This window comes from Cervus canadensis, chromosome 17 (assembly GCF_019320065.1).
Source record: "Cervus canadensis isolate Bull #8, Minnesota chromosome 17, ASM1932006v1, whole genome shotgun sequence".
NCBI classification, from domain to species: domain Eukaryota; kingdom Metazoa; phylum Chordata; class Mammalia; order Artiodactyla; family Cervidae; genus Cervus; species Cervus canadensis.
This window is the reverse complement of record NC_057402.1, coordinates 40,247,939-40,273,818: the sequence shown is the minus strand read 5'-3', so window position 1 is coordinate 40,273,818 and position 25,880 is coordinate 40,247,939. Positions and strand designations below refer to the sequence as shown.

At 42.1% G+C, this 25,880-nt stretch overlaps 1 protein-coding gene and 1 pseudogene across 1 annotated transcript in view; both read left to right on the top strand.

Annotated features, from left to right (window-relative positions):
• LOC122454857 overlaps positions 1–4,322 on the top strand; it is a 91,756-nt gene extending 87,434 nt beyond the window's left edge. Inside the window, exon 9 of the mRNA XM_043489527.1 lies at positions 2,997–4,322. Coding sequence (XP_043345462.1) covers positions 2,997–3,184 — 188 coding nt within the window. The 3' untranslated portion in view covers positions 3,185–4,322. The remainder of the gene's footprint in view (positions 1–2,996) is intronic.
• On the top strand, positions 329–1,833 carry LOC122454860 (annotated as a pseudogene).
• Positions 4,323–25,880: the final 21,558 nt, after the last annotated feature.

Here is a 25,880-nt window from a genome sequence, read left to right as displayed (position 1 = left end):
AAGGAAGTAATTCTGAGGCTCCTCACGCCTAAGACTCGGCGGCAAGTCAGGGAGTTCCTAGGGGCCACTGGATTCTGCAGGATTTGGATTCCAAGGTATTCTCAAATAGCCCAGCCCCTATTTGAGCTCCTGACAGGGCCTGAAGAAAATTCAGTAAGTTGGTCTGAGAAACAGCAGGAAGGCTTTGAGGAGCTAAGACTAGCAATCACCTCCGCTCCCGCCTTGGGATTGCCAGACCTCACCAAACCATTCACCTTATATGTGACCGAGAAAGATAAAACAGCCATGGGGGTTTTGACTCAGACCTTGGGAACGAGGGACAGGCCAGTAGTTTACCTTTCAAAGCGACTTGATAACGTTGCCACCACCGGTTGGCCTGGCTCTCTGCGGGCGGTGGCCGCGGCCGCCTTACTGGTACGTGAAGCCACAAAGCTGACTTTTGGCCAGGACCTGATCGTAAAAGTCCCACATGAAGTCAACTCCCTCCTTCTAGGAGACCCCCACAAATGGCTGTCAAGTTCCCGGATTATTCAATACCAGGGACTGCTATGTGAAAACCCCAACCTCCGTATCGAGCTTTGCCAGGGTTTAAACCTAGCAACGCTTCTCCCAAAGGGAGAAGGTGGGCCTACCCACGATTGCAAGGAAGTCTTAGAGGAGGTCTATGCTAGCCGTCCAGACCTCTGAGACAGGCCAATTTCAAATCCTGACTGGACTCTGTATACTGATGGCACCAGTCTGATGAAGCTAGGACAGCAACTGTCAAGCTATGCTGTAGTTACAGAGGACTGTTATCGAGGCCGGCTCCTTACCACAGCACTGGGCAGCCCAAGAAGCAGAGTTATGCGCCTTAGTCCAGGCACTGCAGTTGTCAAATGGTAAGAGAGTGAATGTCTACACCGACTCCCCGTATGCTTTCGCTACACTCCATGTACATGGGGCGCTATACCGGGAGAGAGGCCTTCTAACAGCCAATGGAAAGGACATTAAGAATAAGGAGGAGATCCTGACCCTGCTAGACACTGTCTGGAGCCCCACGGAGGTAGCAGTCATGCACTGCCATGGGCACCAGAAGGAAGACACCCCACAGACTCAAGGAAATAGGCTGGCTGATGAGACCACCAGACGAGCAGCCAAGGACAGAAAGGAATCCGGGGGAATCCCCATGGGAACATTTGTCCTAGCTCCGGGCTCCTGCTAAGCCAGCGCCGCTGTCACCTCCCTCCAGCCGCCATCATGATCGTCTACCGGGACCTCATTAGCCATGACGAGATGTTCCCCAACATCTATAAGATCCGGGAGGTCGCGGACGGGCTGTGTCTGGAGGTGGAGGGGAAGACGGTCCGTAGGACAGAGGGTAACATCGATGACTCGCTCACTGGTGGAAACGCCTCCGCTGAAGGCCCCGAGGGCGAAGGTACCGAAAGCACATAATCACTAGTGTCGATGTCGTCATGAACCATCACTTGCAGGAAACCAGCTTCACAAAAGAAGCCTACAAGAAAGACATCAAAGATTACATGAAGTCAATCAAAGGGAAACTTGAAGAACAGAGACCAGAAGAGTAAAACCTTTTATGACAGGGGCTGCAGAACAAATCAAGCACATCCTTGCTAATTTCAAAAACTATCAGTTCTTTATTGGTGAAAACATGAATCTGGATGGCATGGTTGCTCTGCTGGACTACCGTGAGGATGGTGTAACCCCATATATGATTTTCTTTAAGGATGGTTTAGAGATGGAAAAATGTTAACAAAGTTGGCAGTTACTTTGGATCAATCACCTGTCATCATAACTGGCTGGCCACTGCTTTTCATCCACACAACACCAGGACTTAGACAGATGGGACTGACATCATCTCGAGCTCTTCATTTGTTTTGAACGTTGATTTATTTGGAGCGGAGGCATTGTTTTTGAGAAAACGTGTCATGTAGGTTGTCTAAAAATAAAACACGTTTAAACTCATTGGAAAAAAAAAAACAAAAACCAACTAACTGAAGTGGAGGGAGCCACCAAAACAGAGAAGGGATGGTGGGAACTGCCAGGTGGTAAGCTACTAGTGCCTGAAAAGATGGCCCCCATCTGGTGAGCCAAGCTCATTGTATGACTCATCTAGGACATGACAAATGGGAGGAATTGATCCGAAGGTATTTTCTGGTTCCTCGCCTCTCCTCTCTATGTAGAACGGAATCCCAAAATTATAACACCTGCTTCTCAGATTAACGCCGCTCCAGGGTGCAGACCAAACCCCCCAGGCATCCAATTAAAAGGTACCCTTCCTTTTGAACATCTGGAAGTGGACTTCGCTGAGATGAAACCATATCGCCATTTTCCTTACCTGTTGGTCTTGGTATGTACATTCTCGGGATGGGTGGAGGACTTCCCCACCCGAACTGAAAGAGCATCAGAAGTGGCTCGGAGCCTGCTTAGGGAGATAGTTCCTCGATTTGGATTCCCCACCAGCATAGGATCAGATAACGGCCCAGTCTTCATATCAGATCTGATACAACAAGTAAGTAAAGCCTTACTTGAATATAAAATGGAAGTTACACACTGCCTACTGGCCTCAGAGCTCTGGAATGGTAGAATGAACTAACCAGACACTAAAGGAGACACTTTCTAAATGGATTATAGAGACTGACTGTTCCTGGGTGGATTTACTTCCCATGGCCTTGCTCAAACTCAGGATGACCCCACGGTCCCATGGCTACTCTCCCTACGAAATTGTATATGGGAGGCCTCCTCCTATAATAAGACAGGTAACAACTGATGTACTTCAGGTAAGAGGAGACAGGATATCACAGCAGATGGAACAACTAGGTAAGGTAATTAATCAAGTAACTAAGTTTGTGCAAGAAAGAATACCGTTCCCCTTGGGGGAGCAAATGCATGAGTTTATACCAGGGGACCAGGTATGGGTGAAAGACTGGAAACGTGACTCACTAGCCCCTCGATGGAAAGGTCCTTATACTGTGTTTTAACCACCCCTACTGCGGTTAAAGTTGCAGACATTGCCCCTTGGATCCATCACACCAGAGCGAAGAAGGCATACCACGCTGACCCAGAAGATGCTGACTGGACCATCCAGAAGGACCCCACCGGCCCACGGGAAACCAAGATCATTCTGAAGAGGAAGAAGAAAACGAGGTCCCAGACAAGCCCTCCATGGGATGGAGCTGGGTAGACTCCTGCTACTCGGCCTCACCAACACAATTCTGAACCTGACCACTGTTCCCGCACAGGACAACGTCTTCATCTCGTGGACACATTCTTACATGAACTTCCACAACTTCTCCAGTTGTTGCGTATGTGGGGCTATGCCCCTGTCAGTAATGGATGGACTCCCCTGGTGGGTATTGCCACTTTGTTATGGAGACTTTATACCACTGAGCTCCTTCTTGGAACAACAGAAAGGAACTTTCCTTTCTCTCACCAATCATAACCTTTCTTTGCTCTCCTGGTATAAGAAAAAGCCATCAATGGGCTGGGGACATAGGGTTACAGTTAACATGAACACTAGTCTTACAGAGGTAACAAGAGCTTATACCTCATATATGAAAAATAAAATGGAGAAGGGCTCTCTTACAAAAGGGGGACAGGCCTCCTGGTACCTTGAGCAATACTACCAGTCTGGGATGAATATTTCTGGATGACTCCTGAGAAAGGACAGTTGATTGCACCCGCTACTATTTGCTGGGAACAAAAAGAAGACAAAGTTGGATTTGGAGGCCGCCCCCTAGACTCAAAAGAATTAAAATATATGGGTTATTTGTCCCCTGAACAACATAAACAAATCTTGGAAGTTACCTATCACCCCAATTGGTCTGTTCAGTGGCCTGGTTCCGACTGGAAACATAATCCCGAATCTGTTGGGTAGCCCCCAACAGGACCCAGTGGCTCTGTGGGCTTAACTTATGGCCATGGTTACTAGTTGGCTGGGTAGGGAGTTGCACACTAGGATTTGCTTTTGTTAAGCCTGGCCTACACCAGCCTCCAGTAAACCTGCCCTATCTGCATGCAAGATGGACATGATCCATGTTCCAATATGACTATCTTGCTGCCTTATTTGTACCCTCTATAGGGACAACAGATATCATGGTTAAGGTAGAGGCCTTAATTAATTTCACTAAACAAGCCCTCTTAGACAGTACAAAAGCCATTCAAGCCTTGAGCGAAGAACAAATTCAGATGAGGAAGGCAATAATTCAAAATAAGATGGCATTAGACATACTCACAGCAGCCCAAGGGGGGACTTGCACCATAATTAAAGTCAAATGTTGTGTATACATCCCTGACCTGTCTGGAAATGTATCTACTGCCTTGGAGGATATGCAAAATCAAGTGGAAGCCATGTCTAATGAAAATATTCCCTTTTGGACTTCAGTCCTGTCCTGGGTAAAGGGAGACTGGTGGGAAACCATTGTAACTGTTGTTATAGTAATCTTAATCATACTGCTCTGTGGGCCCTGCTTCCTACAATGCCTTGTGAATTTTGTAACCCAGAAGTTGATACCATTCTCTCATGTGGGTGGCTGGAGGACTAAGGTACAATATATCTCAACGAATGATGCTTGTTACAGAAACTAAGAGTATCAAGAGCAGGGAATGAATAAGGAATTCATAGGGCCTGGACTCCATCTGAGGCCTGTTCATGCTGATCATGCTCGGCCACCTCTCCAATGGACTCTGAACTCTGCGCTTAGTGCCCATGGACACTATAACAGAAGGATAAGAATCCCCCCTCCGGACAGGGGAACCTTGAAGATCTATCTAGGTTACTCATCGCCTAAGAGGAAACATACCCTAATCACCCCTGCCTCCGGACAGGTCATAAATTTTTTCCATATCTATCAGAATGTAACCACAGGCTTATTGATTATTAGTGGGTTGGAATGTAACCACAGGCTTATTGATTATTAACTGTTTAGAATGTAACCACGGGTTTATTGATTATTAACTGTTTGAACACATAACACATGAATGATGGGGTTATTGTGGTTGTATTTACCCTTCCTTTGTTTATGTAAGTCTCAAGGAATTTGGGGTGGTGAGTTCGGACACGTACATAAGGGGTATAAAAGATTTTCACAAATGCTGGTCGGGGTCCTTGGCTAAGAGGAGACTCTGCCTTGGGCCCACCGGTGTAATAAACTGCACTCCACAATTTGCATTGTCCTTCTGAGTGAGTTTGTTTCCCGGAATGTGTGGCTATATAACAGCATGACTTCCAGTAGCCGAGACACACAACCACCAAAATCTCCAACAAGAAGTTAAAGCTTAAACAAGAAGTGTACATATATACAGCAGACTATTTCTCACTTATTAAAAATCACCACTGAAATTAGGGAATTAGGACACTGGGAGCCACAGGCATAGACCTTGAAGGATCATACACTAACGGGGATCAGGCAGAGGTACATTCCAGGCAAAATAAAAATAGACATGCAAGTCAACAAATTTACAACCCAAAAAGAGACTCTGAGGATTCAAAATCAAACATAGGGTTCCAGAAAAAAAAAAAACAAATAACTGAAGGGTCGTGAATGAAATCGGAGGTCTGTACCTACACAGACAGCAAAGGTATATCTGCAGTAGGTAATCCACAGGGATGATCCTCTTCCTTCCTTCTTCCTTCCACCTATACACAGAAATATGTATTTTGAACCTTTATACAGAAATCTCTTTCTTGAAGAGATATAACACAAAAATTAACTATCTTCCTTCTTTGTATCCACAGAAAAGTATATCTGAGATAGATAATTTCAAAGGCCCCTATGCTCAGCACTCTGCTCATTATTCTATGGCAAAAACCCAAACAACCATAGACATACCCCATAGAAATGTGATACCTGAATCCCATGATGTATACTGACAATGGTCACAACATTGCAAATCGACAATGCTGTGCTGTAGCATCGACAAGATGTTAAAGAAAGGTAAGTAAATCAGTGCCTTTTCTATGATCTCCAACCTCCCTGACATGGGATGCTATCCCATCCCTGGAGGCTGAGGAGGCTTGGGTCCCACTTCAGCTCTGGGGGTGGTTGACACAGCCTGGCACAGTGCCCTGTGTTGAACCCTATTAAAATGTCTACTGTCTCCTATATTCTGGCTGGGGTCAGGGTTGTGTGTGGCATCAAGGCCTCAAGCAATTGCAGGCAAGCCTCAGCAAGCCTAGTCCTTGCATGATGCTGGGGTTCCAGCTCAAGGCTCGTTCCTGACAGTGCAGCCTCCTAGCAGCCAAGCACCCTCAGCAGTGTGCTGTGGACCCTGAAGGGATGAGCCTGGACTGGGTGTCTGTGTGATGCTTTAGAGGGGAAAAGTCCTGAGACTCAAGCCCTTTCCTGTTTGCTCAGGCACATTCCACTTTATTTCACTGCCCAGGAAACCAACTTTCCCTAAGGCTCTGGTTACTCAGGAACCAAATGGAGGCCTGAATAGTGCTGTCTTCTTGTAGATGATTTCAGTAACTACTATTTTATCTCCAGAGTTCACTGGCACCTCAGTTCACAAGGATGCTGCTGCTGCTGCTAAGTCGCTTCATTCATGTCCAACTCTGTGCGACCCCATAGACGGCAGCCCACCAGGCTCCCCCGTCCCTGGGATTCTCCAGGCAGGAACACTGGAGTGGGTTGCCATTTCCTTCTCCAATGCATGAAAGTGAAAAGTGAAAGTGAAGTCGCTCAGTTGTGTCTGACTCTTAGCAACCCCATGGACTGCAGCCTACCAGGCTCCTCCGTCCATGGGATTTTCCAGGCAAGAGTACTGGAGTGGGGTGCCATTGCCTTATCCATCACAGGGACTGGGGTTATGTTAATGACAGATGCTCTGAGAAAATGTCCTGGGGCAGTACTGGAAAAATAATTTCTAAACACACCCAACTTTCAGGAACCCAATTGTCAGAGGCAAATTGTCCTGACACCTGTTAAGAAAAAAAAAACAAACAAACAAACCTCCACAGCAGGACAAGGTGCTAAGGATCCCTAAAGGCTGAAGGAATGTCAGTCAAAATGACAATGGTAAATCAAATGTCACAATCACGATCACCACAAATCTACAAGCAATAAATTCGGGAGAGAGCCTGGAGGAAAAGGAATGCCCCTAAGGTGTCTGTGGATAAGTAAGATGGCAACAGCCTGGAAAATAGACAGTCTCGAACGCCTGGAAAGAACTCTCCAAAGAGGTTAAGTATAGGATCTGACATTCCCATACCTGGGCCTAGATCCTGAGAGAACCACTGATCAAAAGGCACATGCAACCTAAGGAACACTGCAGTACTGCTTCCAGTAACCAAGACACACAACCATCAAAATCTCCAACCAGAGGTTAAAGCTTAAACATGATGTGGTATGTATATCTGGTAGACTATTTCTCATTTATCAAAAACAGACACTGAAATTAGGGAATTAGGACACTGGGAGCCACAAGGATGGATCTGGAAGGACCATACACAAAGGGAAGTCAGTCAGGCAGAAGAAAACTATGGCATATGAGGTATGTGCCAAGAAAAACAAATATAAACATACGAGGCAACATACTTACAATTCAAAAAGAGACTCAGAATCCAAAGTCAAGCACAGTGTTCAAGAAAAAAACAAGTGAAGGGCCTTGAATGAATTAGAAGTTCCGTACCTACACAGAAAAGAAATGTGTGTCTGTAACAGATAATCCATGAGGATTATCCTCGTCCTTCCTTCATTCTACATATACACAGAAATCTTTCTCTAAGACATATACCTCAAAAATTAACTATCTTCTTTCTTTGTATACACAAAAAAGTGTATCTGGGATACATAATCCACGAGGACCTGATGCTCAGCACTCTGCTTGACATTCCACAGCAAAAATCAAAAAAGAATAGAGATTCCACATGATGATTAAATACCTAATCAGGAGCTGTATACTGACAAAAATCACAACACTTCAAATTGACTATACTGCAAGGTAGCATCCGAAAATGTTAAAGAAAGAGAAAGAATAGCAATTCCTACTCTATGACTCCCCAGCCTCCCTGACTTGGGATGGTATCCCATCCCTGGAGGCTGAGCAGGCTTGAGTCCCACTGCTGAATCAGGGTGGGGTCGATACAGCCTGGCAGGGAACCCTTCACTGAACCCTTTTGAAAGGTCTACTGTGTGCTCTGTCTGGCTAGGACAAGAGTCCACGTGGCATCTAGGCCCCGAGGAATTTCAAGGCAAAATTCAGCTAGCCTTAACCTCCCCTGGTGCTGGGATCCCAGCCCAAGCTTCCTTCCTGAGTGCAGCCTCCTAGCACCCAAGCACCCTCAGCAGTGTACTGTGGACCCTGCAGGGATTAGTCTGGACACAGTGTTTATGTGATGCTTTAGGGGGGGAAAGTAGTAAGACTCAAGCCCTTTCCTGTTTGCTCAGGCACATTCCACTCCATCTCACAGCCCAGGAAGCAAACTTGCCCTAAGGCTCTTGTTGCCCCCAGGAACCAAGGTGGGTCTGAAAAGTGCTGCCCCCTTGTGGACATTTTCTGGAACTACAACTTGATCACCCTTGCTCACAGGCACCTCAATTCCCAAGGCCTGGGGTTCTGTGAATGACAGCCACCCTCAGGAAACGTCCTGCAGCGGCACCAGAGAAATAAATTCCAAACACAGCTGACTTTCAGGAAGCTGAACCAAAGCTAAATTGTCCTCACACCCTTTAAGGGGAAAAAAAAAATGAAAAAGACCATATAAACTCAAACCTCCCCCACCATACAAGATGCTCAGCATTCCTAATTGCTGCAGAAATGCCAATCGAAAAGACGATGGGAAATTAAATCCTACCACTCCCAATGGCCAACAATTAATATGGGATGAAGTCTGGGGGACAAAGAATTGCCCTAAGCTCTCGGTGGGAATATACATCAGCAGCAGCCAGTATCATAGCCAGTCTCCGAATGCCTGAAAAAAAAACAATCAAGTCCTACAAAGCTGAGGATCTGACATTCCCTCACTTTGGCCTATATCCTGAGAAAACCATTGATCAAAAGGCACAAGAAAAAAAAAAAAAAAAGGCACAAGCACCCCAGCAAACCTCCAGCATGACTTCCAGTAGTCGAGACAAACAACCACAAAATCTCTAGCCAGAAGTTAAAGCTTAAACAAGAAGTGTACATATATACAGCAGACTATTTCTCACTCATTAAAAATCACCACAGAAATTAGGGAATTGGGACACTGGGAGCCACATGATGGACCTTGAAGGATCATACACTAAGGGGAGTCAGTCAGGCAGAGGAAGACCGTGGTATATGAGGTACATTCCAGGCAAAACAAATACAAACATACGAGGCAACATATTTACAATCCAAAAAGAGACTCTGAGAATCCAAAGTGTTCAAGAAAAAAACAGTAAGTAAAGGGCCTTGAATGAATTAGGAGTTCTGTACCTACACAGACAAGAGATGTTGTCTGTAATAGATAATCCATGAGGATTATCCTCATCCTTCCTTCATTCTTCATGTACACAGGAATCTGTATCTCCAACCTATACACAGAAATCTCTAAGAGACATACCTCAAAAATTAAGTGTCTTCCTTCTTTGTATACACAAAAAAAGTGTATCTGGGATACATAATCCACAAGGACCTGATGCTCAGCACTCTGCTTGACATTCTGTGGCAAAAATAAAAAAAGAATAGAGATACCACATGATAATTAAATATCTGACCAGTGAGCTGTATACTGACAAAAAACGCAACACTTCAAATTGACTATACTGCAAGGTAGTGTCTGGAAAATGTTAAAGCAAAGGAAAGAACTGCAGTTTCTACTCTATAATCCCCAACCTCCCTGACTTGGGATGGTATCCCATCCCTGGAGGCTGAGCAGGCTTCTGTCTGACTCCTGGACTGGTGTGTGGCAGAGCCTGGAATGTGGAATGACAACTGCCCTGAAGAAATGTCCAGGGACAGATAACTGGAGAAAAATTTGAAACACAGCTGACTTTCAGGAAACCAACTGCCAAAGGTAAATTGTGATCAGACCCTTTAAGGCAAAAAAAACACAAACAAAACAAATGCAAATCTCCACCACAGGACATGATGCTAATATTCCCTAAATGCTGGAGGAATGTCAATCAAAATGACAATGGAAAATCAAATTTCACCATTCACAATGGCCATCATCACAAGTCTACAAAAAATAAATTCGGGAGAGAGCCTGGAGGAAAAAGAATCATCATAAGCTGTTGGTGGGAAGATATAATGGCATCAGCCAGTATAATGCACAGTCTTTGAATGACTGAAAAAAAACTATCAAGGGAACTAAGCCTAGGATTTGAGAAAAGCCTATATCCTGAGAAAACCATGTGGTTATGTTAAACACTGCACTTCAATTTTAAAACATATACTTGATGTATAGCTACAAACACAATAAATCAAGAAGAAAAAACTAGCAAAATGAGAGGTGCCTTTCGTATCCCCAATAAAGGTAGAAGAGCACCCTAAAAAAAAAAAAAAAAAACTAGCAAAATGAAAATGGGCTATTTCTTACAATAGAAGATCTGATTGAGAAGGTTCCTTGCATGAGATTATTTAAAAAAACAGAAACTAGATTTACTGCTTTAATCTATATTTCAAAAAGAACTAATTAGTCAAATAAGGCCAATTAATCTACCAACAGGATAACAACAAGATAAATATGGACAAGAAAGCAGGTGAAGACATTTTACCAGACACATTTTATGACATTGTGATAATTAAAACCACTAAAAAATACTGAAAAATTTTGATGATTTTCTTTAAAGAATGAATCAAAAGGAGTTTACTCTGAAGATGTAATTTCCATATTTTATATGTGCCAATATTTCCCTGCATGAAATATGGAAAATTTCATATTTCATGCAGGAAAATTTCATACTTCATATAGGAAAATCTATGCCCATAATTTCCTCTGTGAAATATGGCAAATTTCATATTCCATGCAGGAAAATCTCTGCCCATAATTTCCTGTATGAAATATGGAAAATTCTGATTGAAATTATACTATTTTCAGGAAAATGAATCTACACATTCTCATACTAAGGCAAGGTTGCCAGAAACACACAGAAAACGGCCATAAGAAATCACTTTTGTGTAGAATCTAAAATATGAGACAAATGAACCTACCTATGAAACAGAGATGGAGAAGGAAATGGCAACCTACTCCAGTACTCTTGCCTGGAAAATTCCATGGATGGAGGAGGCTGGTGGGCTACAGTCCATGGGTCGCAAAGAGTTGGACACGACTAAGTGACTAACACACACACACATCATGAAACAGACAAATCCAGGAGCTAGTGGTTGCCATGGGATTTGGTTTTAGGTGTTCCCAGACTGGGGTAGAGGCTAAGAGATAAAAACACTATCTGAAATGTAAGAAAAATAATAGGATATAGCATGCAGCAGAGAGAAATATAGCCATGATTTTATAATATCTTTAAGTGGAGAATATTCCATTAAAATACTGAATCACTATGTTGTATCTCATACTTCAGTGGAAAAAGAAATAGTGGATTGAAAAATAGTGGATTGAAACACTACAAACACAAAAAATAATTAAGAATGAAGGTTAGCAAAATAAAAATGGGAAAATTTTATGAATAGAAATTCCCATCAAGAAATTAATTTGGATGAGATTATTAAAAATGTCCATTGGTTCATCCACTAGAATGAACAACATGGAGGATCTTGAAAAAATGAAACACAAAAGTGCCTTAGGAAACAGCAATCACATGCCTGGGCCTAGAGTCAGGGAGAAGCAACATTTTCAAAGACAAGGGTACCCATGCCATCCCTGCCAGACCGGTTCCCATAGCAAGGACACTGCTGCAACCTAAATGTTCAAGGACACAGAAATGAATATAGAAAATGGGATATATACACACAATGGTATATTAATCAGCCAGAAGGAAGAATGAAACAATGCCACGTTCAGGCACAAGGAAGAAAGTAGAGATGATCATAGCAAGGAAAGTAAGAGAGACAGGGAGCGACAAATATAAAACAGATGATCTCAACAAACATCCTAGTGGTGGTCCTCGGAAAAGAATTCAAAACAGGGCCGAGTTATAAGAAGCCAATCTTGAGAGTTAAGTTGAATTCACCCTTGAAAACAAATCACCTGAAAAGAGGTCAATATCACTAAATATTAAAAATGCAAACTGAAACCTCAGGAAGGTATCACCTCACAGAAGGCAGAATGGCATTGTCAGAAACTCAGCAAACAATAACTGCTGATGAAGGTGTGGAGAAAAGGGAATATTCCTCCCCTGATGCCAGAAATATAAACTGGTAACAGACAGTGTGAAGGGTAGAGCGAGGGTTATTAAAATAAAAAAATGAGAATTAGGTTAGAATACTTTTCTTACACTACACATGAAATTAATTTCAAATAATAGAGATCTAAAGTTCAGGAAAGATTCTGAGAGTCTTAAGGAAAACATAGGCAGGACACGTGATGATAAAAATTGCAATGTCTTTTTTAATCCATCTCACAGAGCAATGAAAAGGAAACCAAAAATAGGAAAACGTGACCTACTTCAATTTAAAAGCTGGTGCCCAGCAAAAGCAATCCAGAATGGAAAGAAATATGTGCAAACCAAGATACCCACAAGGAATTCATCTCCAAAACCAATAAACAGCTCATAATTTTGTAATATTTAAATAGAGTTTAGGGCTTCCCAGGTAGTGTTAGTGGTAAAGAACCCACCTGCCAATGCAGGAGATGTAAGAGAAGTGGGTTCGATCCCTGAGTCAGGACAATCCCATTGAGGAGGGCACTGCAATCCACTTCAGTATTTCTGCCTGCAGAATCCCATGGACAGAGGACCTGGTGGGCTACAGACCATAGCGTCACAAAGAGACAGACAGGACTGAACGACTAAACAATAGCATATGTGTACACATGTTTCCAGGCACACACGCACGCACAAATGGAGTTTATTCCATAAAAATATTGAATCATTATGCTGTAACTGCAAACAAATAGAGTTATGTTAATCAACTGATTTCAATTAAAAAAAATACTTGATGGATAGCTACAAACACAAAAGAAAATCAAGAAGAAAAAAGTAGCAAAATGAAAGTGGGACATTCTTAACAATAGAAGATCCAATCAAGAAATTAATTTGAATGAGATTACTAAAAATGACAGAAGCTAGATTGACCCTTTTAACTGTTGCTTCAGAAAGAACTAATTATTCAAAGAAATCCAATTAATTTACCAACAAAACAAATTTACCAACAAACAAACTTTTACCAAGCCCATGTTGTGATAATTAGCACCATTATAAGATATAAATTTTGGGGGGCTATTTTCTTTAGAGAATGATTCAAAAGGAGTGCATTCTAAAAATGTATCTCTCATATTTTTATATGTGCCCAGATTTTCTTGTAGGAAATATGGAAAACTCCAAATTCCATGCAGGAATAGCTCCATCCATGTTTTTCTGTATGAAACATGGCAATTTTAATATTTCCTGTAGGAAAATCTGCAACCATATTTCCTGTATGAAATATGGAAAAATTCTAATCGAAATAATGCTATTTTGAGGAAAATGAAACTATGTATTCTCATACTAAGCCAAATTTCTCAGAAAGACACAGGCAACTACCATATGAAATAATATTTATGTTGGATCTAAATTATGACACAGATGAACTTACCTATGAAACAGAAAGAGACTCACAAATATAGAAACTAATTGACGCCTGTGGGGATTTGTCTATGGGAGTTGCCAGACTGGGATAGAGGTTAAGAGATAAAAACACTGTAGATAATGTAAGTAAACTAATAGCATATAGTATGCAGCAGAGGAAAATATAGCTATGACTTTGCAATATATTTAAATGGAGTATATTCCATTAACATACTGAATCACTATGTTGTAACCCAAAGCAAATATAGTAGTATCAATCAACTGTAGTTCAATTTGAAAAGAAATAATGGATGGATAGCTTCAAACACAAAACATATTCAAGAAGAAACATTAGCAAAATTCAAATGTGAAAGTTTTAAAAATAAAGATCCCATCTAGAAATTAATCTGGAGATTATTAAAAATGTCCATGGTTCATCCACTAGAAAAAAACAACATGGAGGTTTCTTAAAACTAAAAATAGAAGTGCGCTTGGAAACAGCAGTCATGTGCCCGGACATACAGTCAGGGAGAAGCGACCTTTTCAAAGACAAGGGTATCCATGCCATCCCTGCTGGACTGGTTTCCATAGCAAAGACACTGCTGCAACCTAAGTGTGTAAGGACACAGAAATGAATAAAGAAAATGGGATAAACATACAATGCTATATGACTCCACCATAAAAAGCAATGGCATCTTCAGGCACAGGGAAGAAGGTAGAGATGATCATAGCAGCTGAAGAGAGACAGTGTATTACATTACAAATGTAATATGATATCACTTCTAGGTGGAATCTAACAATGGATACGTTTGAGCTGCTTGAGCAAAAATACGCAGTTAATAGACTTAGAGAAAAGAACTTGTTGTTAGCAGAGAAGAAACGTATTGGGCCCATAGAAAAGAGCTATTTGAACTAACACACGCATACTACTATTTAGAAAATAAATCACAAGGACCCACTGGGTAACAAAAGGAATGATACTTCACTCTGTGTAATAACATATACAGGAATAGAATCCAAAATGCAACATGTGCACATCTATGTATGAATAAATCAAGTTGCTATAAATTAAAAAAAAACGCCCACTGAATTGTAATTCACCTATATGCTCAAGTTCAAATAACTGGATAAACAGAATAAATATAGAAACATGAAGACACTGTTCCTCTCATCCCGTGATTACCTTGGCTGGTATCACATCTCTGGAGATTGGGCAGGCTTGGGGGCTCACGACTGGATTGTTGTGGGGCTCAGGGTCCTGGGAGGATGTGGCAGCAGGGTGACCCCACAATGTTCCTGGAGTGCCTCTTGCCCTCTGCAGGAGTTCTCAGTCTCTAGATACAGGTGAAGTAAATTAAGAGATTTGAATTAACATAGACACACTTATATGTATCAAACAGATGACTGGGAAAACGACCTACTGAATAGCAGATGAAGTTTACTGAACAATGTAATCACCTAGGCTAAACCTAGGATCTCACGTTCTCACACTTGGGCCTATATGCTGAGCAAACCATCAGTCAAAAGGCACATGAACCCCATCGAACACTGCAGGACTACTTCCAATAGCCAAGACATAAAACCAGCAAAATCTCCACTGAGATTAAAGCTTGAGCAAGAAGTCATACATATAACCACCACTGAAATTAGGGAATTATGACACTGGTAGCCACAGGGATGGATCATGCACCAAGGGAAGTCAGTCAGGCAAAGGAAGATGATGGAATATGAGATACCTTCCAGGAAAAATAAAAATAGACATAGAAGGCAACAAATTTACAACCCAAAGAGAGACTCTGAGAATTCAAAATCAAACAAAGGGTTCCAGAAACAAAAAGAATTGAAGGGTCTGGAATGAATTAGGAGGTAGGTACCTACATAGACAAGAAATCTGTATCTGTAACAGATAACGCACAAGGATTATCCTCTTTATTCCTACTTTCCTTCCTTCCACATATACACAGATCTGTGTCTCTAACCTATACAAAGAAATTGTTATCTCTAACAGAGAATTCACAAAAATGATCTACTGCCTTCCTTCTTTGTATCACAGAAGTGTATCTGAGATAGATATTCCACAAGGACCTGACGCTCAGCACTTTGCTTGAACTTCTATGGCAAAGGTAAAAAAAAAAATAGAGATACTCCACAGATACATAAGACTGAATCAGGCAGCTGTACACTGACAACAGTTACAACACTGCAAATCAAGTATTCTGCAAAGTAGCACTGGCAAAAGGTTAAAGCAAAGGAAAGAAAAGGAGTGCTTGCTCTCTTATCTACCTCCCTGACTTGGGATGCAATCCCACCCCTGGAGGCTGAGCAGGCTGGGGTCCCACTCCCAGACTGGGGTGGGGTTGACACAGCCTGGCATGGCGCCCTTTGTTGAACCATTTTTTTTTTTTTTTTGTTGAACCATTTTTAAAGGCCCACTGTCTGCTACGTTCTGGCTGGGTCCCATATGGCATGAAGGCCTCCAGGAATTTGAAGGCAAGGTTCAGCTAACCTCGACCTTTCCTGGCATTGGGGTTCCCAGCTCAAGCCTCCTTCCTGAGAGGGCAGCCTCCTAGGCACCTAAGCACCCTCAGCAGTGTGCTCTGGACCTGGAAGGCATTAGTCTGGACAGGATGCTTGTGTGAGGCTTTAGGGGGAAAGTAGTGAGTCTCAAGCCCTTTTCTACTTGCTCAGGCACACTCCCCTCTATTTCACAGCCCAGGAAGCCAACTGGCCCTAAGGATCTGGTTGCCCCAGGTACCGATGTTGGGCAGGCAAAAGTGCTGCCGTCTTGTGGACATTTTCTGTAACTACAACTTGATCATGGGCACACACAGGCACCTCAATTCACAAGGGTTGTGGTTCTGTTAATGATAGCTGCCCTCAGGAAATGCCATGGGGCAGGTATTGGCTGTCCCAAACCAGCTAACTGTCAGGAAGCCAACTGCGAAAGGTAAATTGTCCTCACACCCTTTAAAGAAAAAACAACAAAAGACAAAACAAAATCAAACCTTCACTGCAAGACAAGATGCTTAGAATCCCTAATGGCTGCAGGAATGCCAATCAAAACGACAATGGGAAATCAGATCCCACCACTCACAAAGTCCACTGTCAAAATTTGACAAACTATAAATACAGGAGACAGCATGGAAGGAAAAGAATCGCCTAAGCTGTAGGTGGAAATATAAGCTGACTACAACCAGTATGTGGACAGTCTCTGAATGTTCACAAAAAAACTATCAAGAGGGCTAAGGTGGAAAAAGTGATGCTATCATGAAAGGTGTGTGTGACTCTTTAAGAGGAAAAAGCAGTGAGACACATGCCCTTCAGTGGTTGCTCAGGCACATTCCACTCTGTTTCACAGCCTGAGAAGCCGACTTTCCCAAAGCCTCTGCTTGCCCCAGGAACCAGAGGTGGGCATCAAAAAGTGCTGCCGCCTGGTGGACATTTCCTGTAACTACAACTGACCACCAGTGCTTACCCGCTCTTCTAATTCACAAGGGCAGGGGGACTGTTCTTGATGGCTGCCCTCAGGAAACGTCCTGTGTTGGGTACTGCAAGATAAATTCCAAACACAAACGACTTTCAGGAAGCCAGCTGCCACAGGTCTATTTTCCTCATACCCTCAAAGGGTAAAAAACCCAGCAAATCCATACCTCCACCTAGGACAGGATGCTCAGCATCCCTAATCATTACAGGAGGAATGCCAATGAAAATGACAAAGAAAAATCAAATCCCACCAGTCAGCATTGCCATACTCAAGTCTACAAACAATAAATGCAAGAGTGAGTTTGGAGTAAGGGGGAAACTCCTACACTGTCAGTGGGAACGTACATTGGCAACAAACACAATAAAGGACAATGTTGGCATGCCTGAATAAAAGCCATCAAGACACTAGCTTGACACTAGCTTGATCCTAGGATCTGACATTATCAGAGCTGGGCTTATAGAAACATAGAAAATTCTACTTTCATATATGAAATATACAACTTTATTTTCAGCTATGATATATAGAAAATTCTATTTTCATATATGAAATTTGCACCTATCTTTTCATTTATGAAATATAAAATTGTTTTGCATATGAAATATGAACCTATATTTTCACCTATGATATAGGAAATTCTCTATTCATATATGAAATATGCACCTATATGTATATCTGTGAAATACAGAAAATTCTCTTTTCACACATTAAATATATACATATATTTTGCTGTGTGAAATGTGAAAAATGCTTTCATATATGAAAAAGCATCTATATTTTCATCTATGAAATACAAAAAATTCTATTTCTATGTATAACATACACCTATATTTTCATGTGAGAAATATGGAAAATTTCTATGTTCATATATGAAACATGCACCCATAGTGTCATATATGAAGTATAAAAAATCTTATTTTTCTATGAAATATACACCCAAAGCTTCATATATGAAACATCAAAAATTATGTTTTCACATATGAAATATGTACCGATGTTTTCATACATGACATAAAGTTCTATTTTCATCCTTGAAATATGCACTGATGATTTATACATGAAATACAAAAAATTCTATTTTCAAATGTGAAATATGCACCCATGTTTTCACATATGAAATATGGAAAATTCCATTTTCATCCATGAAATATACACCCATGTTTTCATACATAAAATTTTGAAAATTCCATTTTCATCCATGAAATATGCACCCATCTTTTTATACATGAAAAGTCATGCATACTTTGGTATAAGAAATACAGAAAATTCTATTTTCATACATGAAATATGCACACATTTTTCATATATGAAATATAGAAAATTGAATTTTCATTCATTAAATTTTCACCTATGTGTTCATATAGGATATATTGTTGTTTAGTCGCCCAGTCATGTCTGACCCTTTGTGACCCTATGGACTGCAGCACACTAGATTTCCCTGTACTTCACCTTCTCCTGGAGCTTGCTCAAACTCGTGTCCATTGAGTCGGTGATGCCATCCAACCATCTCATCCTCTGTATGAATATTAGATGCCATCCAACCATCTCATTCTCTATATGAATATTAGCTGCCATCCGACCCTCTCATTCTCTCTATGAATATCAGCTGCCATCCGATCCTCTCATTCTATGAATATTAGCTGCCATCCGACCATCTCATTCTCTCTATGAATATTAGCTGCATCCGACAATCTCGTCCTCAGATATGAAACATTCACCTGACGTGGGCTTCCATCCCATTCTTGGAGCCTCAGCAGGCTGTTTTCACGGCTGGACTGTGGTGGGGTTGAATCGACCAGGCTGGTAAGTCTTCACTAAGGCCCCTCTTAAATCTGTACTTTCTGGTTTGATGTGGCAGGGACCACAGTCCCCAGGGCATACAATCGATGGTGTCCTGACACTTTGGCCTCAATGACCTTGGAAAAGTCACCTAGTTTCCACATCTTCTGGTGCTGGGGTCCCCAGGTCAAGCCTTCTTCCTGAGAGTGCAGCCTCCTAGGCATCTCATCAGGGTGCTGTGGTCAGGTTGGGATTAGTCTGCAGGAAAGGGGTGAAGCTTTAGGGGGAAGGAATATTGAGACTAAGCCCTTGGGTGTTCAGGTACATTCCACTCTAACTCACAGCCTAGGAAGCCAACACTTCCTTCGGCTCTGGTTGCCTGAGTAATCATTTGGGTGTGGAAAAGTGCTGCCGCCTTGTGGACATTTTCTGTAACTACAACTTGTCCACCTGCCCTTACCATTACCTCGGATTCACCAGACCTCCGGGGCTGTTAACTGACAGCTGCCTTCAGGAAAGGTCCTGGGGTGAGTATTGCAGAAAAATTACAAACCCGATTGACTTTCAAAAAAGTCAACTACAACTGGTAAATTTTCCTCACAACGATGAAGGAGAAAAAAAAAAAGAAAAAAACTTACTGCCACAGGACAAGATGCTGAGCATCCCTAATTATTACAGGAAAAATGACAACCAAAATGACAATGAGAAACCAAATCTCACCAGATTGGCCACTCTCACAAGTCTACAAACAATACACGTGAGCTAAGCCTACCATCCGACATTCTCATACATCGGCCTATATCCCAAGAAAACCATCTTTCAAGAGGCCACGTGCACCCCAATGTTCACTTCAGCACTAGCTAAAATAGCCTGAACACAGACCCAGGGAAATGTCCACCTTCAGATTAAAGTTTAGAAAGAATGATGTGGTACATACAGAAAATGAACTATTACTGAGCCATGAAGAACTACTACTGAAATCATTAAATTATGCCACTGGTAGCCACAGGGATAGATCTTGGAAGATCATACACTAAGTCAAGTCAGCCAGACAGAAGAAGACTATGATGTCCCTTCTAGGCAAAATAAAAAAGAGATACAAAGGAATTCAATTACAACATAAAAAGAGACTCTGAGAATTCAACACAAACAAAGAATTCCAATAAATAAATAAGTAAATAAATAAAACCAAAGGGCCAGGGATGAATTAGGAAGTCAGGATTAACATAAACACAGAAATGTGTATCTGTAGTAGATAACCTACAAGGATTATCCCCTTCCACAGAAATCTATATCTTCCTTCCACAGAAATCTGTATCTCTACCATATTCACAGAACTCTGTATACGTAACAGATACTCCACAAGGACATGGTATTCAGCATAGGGAACTTTGCTCCACCTTCTACAATAACTTCTACAGCAGATGAATCCCAAAAGAATGCATGAGCTTTATGTACATGTCATAACTCAATCAGGTGGCTGGATACCGCCAACAGGCACAGCACTGCACATAACAACTATACTACAGCATACCATAGGCATGAAATTTAAAAAAAAGAATAAAAAAAGAAAAATCTTGTTTAGTTTATTCCTGCCGACTTCCTGACCCCAGCTGCTATCCCACTGCTGCAGCCTGAGCAGGCTTCGGTCCAAAGGCTGCACTGGGGTGGGGTTGAAACCACCAGACAGGGTGCCCTTAATTGAGCCCCCTCTTAAACTTGTATATTCTGGCTTGCTCTGACATGGATCATAGTCCCTAGTGCACCCAAGGATGTGACAATCATAGGGCCTCAAGAACCTGGAAATGCCACCTAGCTTTTAGTTCTCCTGGTGCTGGGGTCCAGAGCTTAAGCCTCCTTCTTGAGAGTTCAGCCTCCTAGCACCTTAGCAGGGATGTCCCCGGCTGGGATGAGTCTGGAGGAAAGGGGTAAAGCTGTAGAGGGAACAACTAGTGAGACACAAGCCCTTGGGAGTTTGCTCAGGCACATTCCACTCCAGTTCACAGCCTAGGAAGCCAAGTCTTCCTTAGGTTCTGGTTGCTCCAAGAACCAGAGTTGTGAATGAAAACTGCTGCCACCGTGTGGACATTTTCTGTAACTACAACTTGACCACCTGTGCTTACCCACTAGGCTACTCTGAACGTGGGATTCTCCAGGCAAGAATACTGGAGTGGGTTGCCATTCCTTTCTCCAGGGAATCTTCCCGACCCAGGGACTGAACCCGGGTCTCCTGCATTGCAGGCAGATTCTTTACCATCTGAGTCAGCAGGGAAGCCCAACCTGTGCTTACTGATACCTCCAGTTCACAAGACCATGGGGGCTATCAGTGACAGTTGCCCTCAGGAAAGGTCCTAGGGAGAATATTCCAGAAATAAATTGGAAGCACAACCCATTATCAAAAAGCTAAGTCCAACAGGTATAGTTTCCTCACAATGATAAAGAGGAAAAACAATAAAAAAACATACTTCACAGGACAAGATGCTCAGCATCCCTAATTATTACAGGAGGAATGCCAATCAAAATGACAATGAGAAATCAAATCCCATCAGTCAGAATGATCACCCTAACAAAAGATGAATATTATGTATTAATATAACTGAGCTGAGTTCCTGTACACCTGAAACACATACAAATCACTAGTACAGCCCAATATACACAACAAAAATCTCAACAAAAAATTGCCCAAAGATCTAAACGCACATTTCTCCAGAGAGGTCATAGAGATGGCCATGAAGCACATCAAAAGATGCTCAGCATCACTAGTTCTTAGAGAAAGACAAATCAAATGTTCAACAAGGTGTCACCCAACAATGAACAGGATGGCCATATCAAAAAGCCTACAGCAATAAATTCTGCAGAGGGTGTGAAGAGAAGGAAACTCTCCTACACTGTTGGTAGGAATATAAAATGGTACACCCACTAGGGAATACATTATGGAGGGTCTTAGAAAACTAAATATAGAAGTACCAAGCAATGCAGCAATTTCATATCTAGGATTAGATGCAGAAAAAACCAAAATTTAAAAACACACTTGCACCCCAAAGATCATGGCAGCACTAGGGACAAAAGCCAAGACAAGGAAGCAACTTAAGTATACTAGGACAGATGAAAGGATACAGGAAATGGGGTACATATACCCAGTGCAGTATTACTCAGACATACATAAGGATGAAACAATGCCGTTTGCACTTACGGGGAAGAAACCAGAGATGATCATACTAAGTGAAGTGAGTGAGACAGGGGAAGACAGATATCATAGAATATCCCTTCTGGTGAAATCTAAAAATGGATACAAATAAACTTCATTACAAAAGAGAAACAGATTCACAGACTCAGGAAAGAAAGTTATGGTTGCCAAAAGGGAAAGGGGGGGGCAGGGGGTAATTAGCTGGTTCAGATCAGTATATACACCTTAAAACAGGCGCTGTGGTTGTTTAGTCACTCAGTTGTGTCCAACTCTTTGTGACCCCATGGTCTGCAACCTATCAGGCTACTCTGTCCATGGGATTTCCCAGGCAAGAATACTGGAATGGGTTGCCATTTCCTTCCCCAGGGGATCTTCCTGACCTAGGGATTGAACCAATGTCTCTTGCAAGTCTCCTGCTTTGCAGGCTCATTCTTTACCACTGAGCCACCTGGGAAGCCATAAAACAGGTGCTGAAGGGCTCTTAATAGTCACAAGTCTGACAGGGCTGTAAATGAAACCTGCCCTCAAGAAATGTCCTGGGGTAAGTTAGGAAAAAAGAATTCCAAACAGGGCCAAATTTCAAGAAGTCAGTTTCAAGAAGTAAATTGTACTCATAAGGCATAAAATAATTAAAGCACAAGGAAAGATACTCCACATCAGTAATTATTAAATCAATGCCAATCAAGCTACAATAAGATATCACCTCACACTGGTCACAATGTCCACCCTTGAAAAGGTCTACAAAGAATAATACTGCAGAGGATGTACAGAAAAGGGAATCCTCCTACAGTCTCGGTAGGAATGTAAATGGTGAAGCCACTATGGAAAACAGCATGGAGGTTCTCTAAAAAACTAAACATAGATGTATCATATGATCTTGCAATCCCTTCCCAGGTTTAGATCTGGAGAAATTCATCATTTGAAATGACACGTGCACCCCAGTTTTCAAGGTAGCACCATTTACAACAGCCAAGACATAGAATCCACAAAATATCCAGTGACAGAAAAATGAAGACTATGTGGTACATCTATAAACTGGAATACTACTCAGTCATAAAACAGAAAAAATAATGATATTCGCAGCAGCATAGATGTACCAAGAAATTATCACACTAAGTAAGGTAAGTCAGGCAGAAAGACAAATATCCTAAGACATCACGGACAGGTGGGATCTATAAATTCATACCAATGAACTAATGAACAAAACAGAAACAGACTCATAGACTGAGAAAACCAAATTATGATTATCAAAACAAAGTTAGAAGGGAGAGATAAATTAAGAGTTTGGTGTGAAAATATACACACCAAATATCAAGTTGATAATGAAAAAGGACCTATAGGATAGAACAGGGAACTCTACTGAAAAAAATGGTAATATCCTATGAGGCAAAATTGATAAAAGGATAGATATATGTCTATGTATAACATATACACCTAAGACAAACAAAACATCGGAAATCAACCCTGCTCCAATATAGAATACCAAATTGAATTACTTGAGCTCCATCTAGGGGACAGCAGACAGCAGTGACACCTGTGATAAGCTATGTGATATGCTGATATTAATATGACACCACCAAAGGTTTTCACTCAGCAGAACACAGAGTAGCAACCCACCCAAAGATGCCTGACCTCCTGTGAATGCCAAAGTTAAAGAGCAGAAAAACGACTACAGATTAATCAGGGCAACACCCTCAACTCAGACACTGAGAATCTCAGAGGAGACAAGACACGCTGCAGGTAAAGAGCAGATACGTGGTCTCTGTGTACACAGGATCCCGACCCACGTGGAAGGGGTGAGACCCGCACAATCCCCAGACTCTCCACCTGGGCCCACAACCCTTGGTTAGGACACCGTGTCTCTGCTGGTTGGGTCCCAGAGGTGGAAACGAATGGGTTCCTGTAACTGCTGGGATGGGAGAAATAAGTGTAGGGTCGGTCTCCTCTCCCCACACTTGCCCCAGAGAAGTCCTCCTTTTTTTTTTTTACCCTTGGTTCTGCTGTGATATTAACTGTTTTTATAGCTGTCATGCTAATGTTGACCACACTACCTTGGGTCTGGCAGGCTCGGTCCTTTCTTGTTCCACTGAGGCGTAGAGAAAATACACCAGAGCAGGGCTGGGAGACGAGGCGCGGCTCTGCTCTCTGCTGAGGAGAGAGTCGACTGGAAGGAGAGCACGGCAGCAACCTCACCTGCTGCCCGTTGAGTTTTTGCCCGATCCCTATAATCCGCAATCTATTCACCAGGTGAACCTGCCTCCCTACTCAACCTGAATGTGCTGGAAAATTGGAGTAATTACCAGGTAGCCCACCTGAGGGGTCTCCAGGAGCCCCAGGGAGGTGAACCTGGCAGGGGACAGACTAGGAGCCCTACCGCAGCACTGACCCCGGGAGGGCCATGGAACCCCACTCAGAGGAGAGCACGGTTACCCAGAGAAGCCCACCTCAGCCCCAGACCCCAGACATCTGAGCACCCGCATTCAGACGCAGGCATGGAGTTTTCCAGAGGCCAGGCCAGGTCTCTACCCCGGTCTCCATGTCCTAGTGCACAGAGTACAAGGTCAGGTCTAAATGTTCTCATTGCAGAAAGCACACGTTTAAACATCTCGTCTTAACATCATCAATGTAGACAGGACTTAAAGAGGTCTAAATCTACCATGGAGACAGAACTTAGTCAGGTTAAAACTAGTCTAGGGCTGGTCTCCCAGGAGGCACAGGTCACACACATCCAGGGTCTCTCATTGTTGGACAGGGGGCTCACCCTTGTGTGGGAACTAGTATCTACATTTCTTGAAGAAGAAATCATCACTGGCCTCCACACTTCACCCACATCAGGAAACTGAAAGAATCTGTGTCATTAAACATTTCAACAGGTAAAACAACAATGTTAAAAATTTCTATGGCCACATGATGGTCAGGATCCAGGAGAGATGAGTGCAGCTCAGTGTCCTGTAAAGATAGACGGGAATCGGCCTGGTTCCTGCATCCCAGGTTTCCAGCAGGAGGTAATCAAACTGGAAACGTTCTGGAAAAGTTTATTCTTTATCAGAATTAAAATATATTGTTGTAATTGCAAGCATACTAGTTATTTGAAAACCTAAAATATTCTTAAAAGTTTGGCACCCTGATTTTGTAATTTCTGTTTGTTTCTTTGGTTCAGAATTTCTAGGTAGAAGCAAGCCATCACTTCAAACTACTTTCTTCTAATTCTGTTATTTGTTGCTAGATGAATGAAAGGTCACACTTGAAAAAAAAATATAAAATTCCTACAAGCAATTAGTAACTCAAAGAGCACATCAGCTACTGGGACTTTTTCTTCTAACAGTTTCATTTTTCTCCATGAAGAAAACAGAAAAAAGTAGGCCCCGTGATCATGAAGGAAACAGAAAAAATAGGCCCCGTGATTTTTTGCTTCTCTGTTCAAATTGAACTAGAATGAAATTAATATTCTTCTCAACAAGTAACAGTTTTTGAGGTCTGAAATGTCATACCAGGGAAACTGGACCTGGAGAAAAGGGAGTGCTCCTATGCTGCTGGAGGGAAACCACATCTGAAAAGTAAAACTAAAATTCAAATTGGATTTAATTATGACAGTATGTAGTTATATGGAGTATAAACCAAGAGTCTAAAAATAGTAGACAATATATGAACACAAATTTCTTATCTCAGAAGTGAGAGTAAGGTTTCTTGTCAGATCTGCAGCTGGTATGCACAAATTCTTTTAGAATACTGCTTCTGCCTTTTCAAATTATTGCTTTGTCTGGATGTATGGCTAGAAGTGGGATTGCTGGATCATATGCTA